We start from the raw sequence: 6,154 nt of genomic DNA, 5'->3' as shown, positions 1-6,154 counted from the left end.
AAAAAAAAACAAGAAAGTAGGAAAATCTAAACAGTGCGCACCAAAAGTTTCGTGCAGCGTTTAGGTGTTTCTACGACCTTGATCACTCTGTTTATTATCAATTAAGAGCACCAAATTTATTTGGTCTGGAATCTGGACCGGCAAGTATATATATATATATATGTATATTCATCAGACCTGCAAGTTGTTTATGCATCTATAGTAATTTATACATTGCTCGATATTGTTCATATCCATTAATCATTTATTTCCGAGCCGGCTGCGTTTCAATTTATATAACGTGAACATTGAATTCGGATAATAGAAATAATCGATGATGTCAAAAATGAATATTGATGAATATGTTGGTGTGTTTTTTACTGCTGGATTCGTTGGAAGCTAAATGTGTACGATTTATGAACCGGATGTTGTAGGCTTAAATCCGCTCTGGCGCGATAAAATCATTTCGGTAGGAAACGGAGCAGAAGCGTTGCTCGAATTTCTTCATTTGCATACGGTGAATAGATGCAATGGTACAAAAGAATGTCGCGTCGATAATAAACGACGGCTAATCGGAGCCTGCAAAATATTTTGTCGCACGTGGAACATAATTAAAGACAAAACTATATAAATAACATAATAACTTCGCAATTGTATCGATAAAGTAGTTCGATGGGAGTTGCACTATTGTTCGGTCACGTTTTAGTTTTTGTTTGCAGCTGTTAAAGATGAGGCTCCCGATAAAAATGTCCTTAATCGTAATATTTGGCGTGTTCGTGATCTTGTATCAATACAATCTATCGAGTGCCTGGATTTCGGCCGACAACAATGCGGAAGAATTGACCCAGATTTATGGGGAGAAGAGCAAGTACAACGATACTGACGGACCGACGGCGCACAGGCTCACCGTGAGTATCTCTATACGTTCCAGAAATCGAGAGGAATACCAGAATTCCTTATTTATAGCAAGTAAATATAGACACCGAGTCGGATCTGCCACCTCTGTACGTAATTACGCCGACGTACAGGAGGTCCGAGCAGTTGGCGGAGCTGACCAGACTATCGCACACACTCATGCATGTGCCAAACATGCATTGGCTGGTGATCGAGGATGCCATGGTGAAGACTCCGCTCGTCGAGGAGTTGCTTCAGAAGACCGGACTGCCTTACGATCACTTAATAGGTAACGTCAAGGAACATCCATAACTTTCCTCGCTCAACAAGATGCTTTCCTTTCAGCACCCATGCCAGAGCAGTACAAAAAGAAGAAGAAGGATCCAAAACCTCGTGGAGTTTCGAATCGGAACAAGGGTCTCGAGTGGATCAGGAAAAATGCACGCACGGGCGTCTTCTATTTCGCCGACGACGACAATACCTACGATCTGGATATCTTTGAAGAGGTACTTGGCTTTGAGCCAGCATATTAAAGCAGAACGAGGAAGAGGAGAACAAAAAAAAAAGCGACGCCGCATATTGATTAAACTGTAATGCGGTCTTTTCAGATGCGGTATACAAAGCGCGTCTCTATGTTCCCGGTAGGTCTAATCACGAAGCTCGGCGTCAGCTCGCCGGTCGTCAAGAACGGGGAATTCGTAGGATTCTACGACGGCTGGATAGCAGGTCGGAAGTTCCCCGTCGATATGGCCGGATTCGCTGTCTCCGTCAAATTCTTGTTGGAACGTCCAAAAGCCATAATGCCTTTTAAACCAGGCTTCGAGGAAGACGGATTCCTCCGGAGCCTGCAGCCTTTCGAGCCGAAGGAGATTGAACTTCTGGCCGCAAACTGTACAAAAGTAAGTAGCACCTCGCCCTGAAATGACTTCGATTATCATGACATATCTCTCCTCTGTTCCAGATCTTAGTATGGCATACGCAATCGAAGAAGAACGAGCCTTCCTTACCTGTAGACATATCAAAGTTCAATAATACTAACATATTAAAGCTAAAGCAGATTCTAGTATAGCGTACGGCTGATCCGCGACCTGGTGCTTCTAAAACGGTTTTCCTATTGAAAACAAAGATTCATAATAAACTATTTGACTCAATCATTAAGGTGCGCCAAAGGATCGTTGGCGTGTTTGCCGCGCAAAATTTTTCATTATTTAGTTATTTCCGACATCGTTCATATCGGCTCCTTCAGTTAATAGAGGGAGGGAGCAAACCAAAGAGAGTCGGTGGTTCATAATGGAGATGGATACTCGATGGCAAAAGCATGGCTGTGTATTTTATTTTTTCTTTCCCTGGTTTAACCGTGCGATGATGCGATGGATAATAATAATAATGATATGACCTGGCCGAGATGTGAATGATATAAACTCGATGAAGAAATGTGCCTAGAAATCGTCCCCTTAACATTAATAAAAATATTTACATATAGATATGTATATATTTATATATATTATAATATATACATATACAAATTCACATTCCTCAGAATCTATTTCTAATAAGACTAAGCTTGTACGTTTGGCTAGAATCATCTGAATTCAATTATTTAGATACTCCCTTTTTTCCCACTATTTCTCTTCAGTAGCCGTTAAGCAAGATTAATTAAAGGACTTGTACTTATACTTCTGTATATACTTGTTATTTTTCTTAATAAACGAATACTTGGAAATTGTTATAATGCGATCTCCATCAATCAACAATTTATTTTTTCCCTATCTAAAATCAAATTAATCGAACAAAGAAAACAACAAATAACTACAAATCTCATTAATAACAGCTTTTCATAATCAATCAGTACCATTACACACTGATTGATCTTAGGACAACATCATCAAAAAAATAAATAAATAAACATGCTGAAAACATAAATAACAAATTTAAATTGTGCCAAAGTTTCAATTTATTAATCACGTGGCGACATCTTCTATTCAGTGGCTACACATACCATTCTAAAGTACAATACGTTAATCTAAACGATTAACTTCTTGGAATTATAGTCCATGCCACCTAATCTCATTGATCCACTCTAAACTGCATGCTTGCAAATTTTATAAGGAACACGTAATCTCAACCGAATGAATGCATCTGTAATCATTTAAATTCTTCGCACTAAATGTGCATATGCATCATGTAATTGTTGGATCTAGATTAATGCACTCGACGACAAAATGGAAATTGTTTGATTTATTGCCATCTCCATGACTAAGTGGAGCTGTCTCTCGACAGATTTATTACAACCACAATTAATTGATAGCCTTTGATGTAATACGAGCAACACAAAATTAGATAGGAGATTATTCAAATTATCTCATCCCACTCAAAACATTAACAAAAAAAAATATATCAATCCGTTACGTGACTTTACAAAGACTACTATTTTAGTCTACAATCTTCTATTCAATTTCTCGATGTTATTTTCAATGATAATTTAAAAAAAAAATTATGAAATAATTAGTAAACAATATTTAACTAAAAACTTTAAACTTATATAAATTTAAATTATCTAAAGTAAGTAAGAATAGGATATAATATAGCAACCTGTTGTACCCTTAATTGTTAATTCAACAACGGTAGCAATTTTGCTTAACAGAACCAATTTAAGGGAGGATTCGATCGATGCGGTCATCAACAGGTAATTGAGTCGCACAGGTGACCTATGGTGACCGTGACCATGATTATAAAATGTATAGATTTCAACTAATTATGATGACTGAACGGATTTGCGAAGATCTATTAATCTTTAAATGGGACCTGTTGCGCGTTCATTCTGGAATACGAGGGGTCGGCAACCTTTTCTAACCGATGACCCATTTTTCAGTTTTCCAATAGAATCTCTGCTGCCATGGGCAACGATCCTATAACTAGAACGTGCAAAAGATCGATTTTTAACTTTGTCGACCTGATAACAAATTTAAGTATAATTGGAACCCATTTGGTGTATACTTTTCTAAGCATAGTATTTTAAGGCGTAACAACATTAAACATTTGAAACGCAGCTATTGTTTGAATAAACAACTATAGATATTTATAGTAGTTATGAATTTTTAATAAACCGCATCTAAAACGCAATTTTCCGGTTATACGCTCCAAGGTCAGACCGTTATAACTATTGTTTAGATAAAAAAAAACGAGTGGAATTGCCAATTAAGTCGGTAATTTAAACAATAACTAATTAAAGTTTAATAATCGAATATTATGTGTATATTGCTGTTAAACAAGTTAAATTTAGAAAAATTACTCGCTTAATGAGCAATGAGTTACGATGAGATGAGATGTCCCGGATTACGTGCCTGTTACATCATTTTTAAAACTTGTGTATTTTTTAATATGTTTCACTATAAATCCGGAAATTTTGGAACGGATTAAACTCGTTAAGCGAGGTTCCATTGTATATACATAAATAGTTAAATTAGTATCAAATTATATTTATGAGGTAGAAGTATTAGGATTGGCTGTAGGATATGTATATTGAAATGAAAAACGTACATTTATTTTCTTCGTTCTCAATTTTATTTTTCTCCCTCTATATATATACATATATTCTATATACAGGTATGTGTATATATATAAATATTTGTTGGACAATAATAACCTATCAGTTAATATCATGTTTTCATTTGTTATCAATTCCTTATTTTAAAACTGCCTTAAACATAATATCGAGAAAAAAAAACATTATACTAATATATTCTCTTTGGATACAACACTACCAAACGATAAGATGTGAGTTCTAAAGTGACGTAAATGCAGTAAACCTATTTTAAAACTTACTTCATTTATGATTTGTTTGTTTCTTAATTATCCTAACATTATTCATCTAACAACATTATTCATTTATTTATTTATTTATTACGTGTATTTATATTATTATTATTTTCTCTTGTTCAAATATCTACAGTCTATTACATTTAAAGCTTATCCACAAATCGACATTATTATGTTTTGTTTCCCTTAACAGTACAATATCCTCCTCTCGTCTTGATTCAACAGAATTGATATATAATATTGCAAACAAACAGGTAACAAATATCATTTACAGAATACCTTCCACTAAGTAACTGAACTCTTTATCTTAAACCTGCAGATTTCCGGGCGCCAAGAGGGCATACGAAAATGAGCGGTCTTTTCATCCCCTATTTAGCTAAATAAAACCTAGCTAATCACAACGGTGAATTTCAACATACTTCTGGCTACAAAAAATAGAGGTTGTAGCTTAACTCGATAAACCAACTACAGACACTTACACCCTAAATATTTTTTGTCCTCAGAAAATATTACCGCCAATTCTTATGTACAATGATAATCTTTAGATTAATATCCAAGAAGAAACCTTTGCTAAGAAATTGGTCGCATCCAAAGCGTCCATACGAAGCAATTCGGTGAAAGATGAGATGGGATCGCGATGATTTAGGAACTCGTTAGGTATTGAGAACAATTTTGGAGGTGAGCGAAATGAAATCAACGACAAACGAAATGGGGAATAGGATGATGGGAATTGCTTCAAATGTACCTATGGAATGCGTCGAACTTCCAAAACAAGGAGTACAAATACAAAGTAATAGTACCCGTATTCTTTGTCAACAATTTGTGCTCTGTAGCTCGAAGAACTTCGCTTCGAAACTAGAAAAAAATACCTCAATAATACACAAATTGTAAAAACCGACCTTCCAAAACATCCCCACACACATTTACAAACACAAACGATTCATCCCACAAACATTATATTTTTGTCTTGTCATCTTTTAATTTTTAAATGATTCTAATAACTTGTATTAGTTTTTATTAAATATATGTTTTAAAATCTTTAAATTCTTTTTGATTGAAGTAATGAAATTCTCAATTTATTGGCAGTGTTAAATTTGCGACCGAAATCAAAGTACTTGAAACTAAAGTAGTTGAAACATTATCTCGGTTATTGAACATGTGACGTGTGCGTATTAATTTCGAGTGTCTTATATTGCATATAAAATATACATATACATACATAATTTCAAATATATACATATACTTTTGGAATGTAACACTAACAACAACATTTTGCGAATTTCAGTTTCAAGAAAAACCGTTTTCAATTCTTTTTTTTTTGAGTATTCTTCTATGCGATTTCGCTTTTCCTAATCCCGCCTAAGAGTTTTGGCTCGTAATACATTTTATTTACGTTTTTTTCTCATTTTTTTTTTTTAATTTTATGCACCTTAAATTATTATCACACATTCTTTTATAATAA

General features: G+C 34.6%; 1 protein-coding gene across 1 annotated transcript in view; it reads left to right on the top strand.

Moving 5' to 3' along the window:
* Window positions 1–2,141, top strand: part of LOC108559228 (galactosylgalactosylxylosylprotein 3-beta-glucuronosyltransferase P-like) — a 2,698-nt gene extending 557 nt beyond the window's left edge. Inside the window, exons 2-6 of the mRNA XM_017916438.1 lie at window positions 699–887; window positions 946–1,162; window positions 1,219–1,379; window positions 1,482–1,772; window positions 1,835–2,141. Coding sequence (XP_017771927.1) covers window positions 708–887; window positions 946–1,162; window positions 1,219–1,379; window positions 1,482–1,772; window positions 1,835–1,942 — 957 coding nt within the window. The 5' untranslated portion in view covers window positions 699–707 and the 3' untranslated portion in view covers window positions 1,943–2,141. The remainder of the gene's footprint in view (window positions 1–698; window positions 888–945; window positions 1,163–1,218; window positions 1,380–1,481; window positions 1,773–1,834) is intronic.
* Window positions 2,142–6,154: the final 4,013 nt, after the last annotated feature.

The sequence above is a fragment of the Nicrophorus vespilloides genome, unplaced genomic scaffold (assembly GCF_001412225.1).
Source record: "Nicrophorus vespilloides isolate i.1.1-1 unplaced genomic scaffold, Nicve_v1.0, whole genome shotgun sequence".
In the NCBI taxonomy this organism is placed as follows: domain Eukaryota; kingdom Metazoa; phylum Arthropoda; class Insecta; order Coleoptera; family Silphidae; genus Nicrophorus; species Nicrophorus vespilloides.
This window is presented reverse-complemented; position numbering and strand designations above follow the sequence as displayed.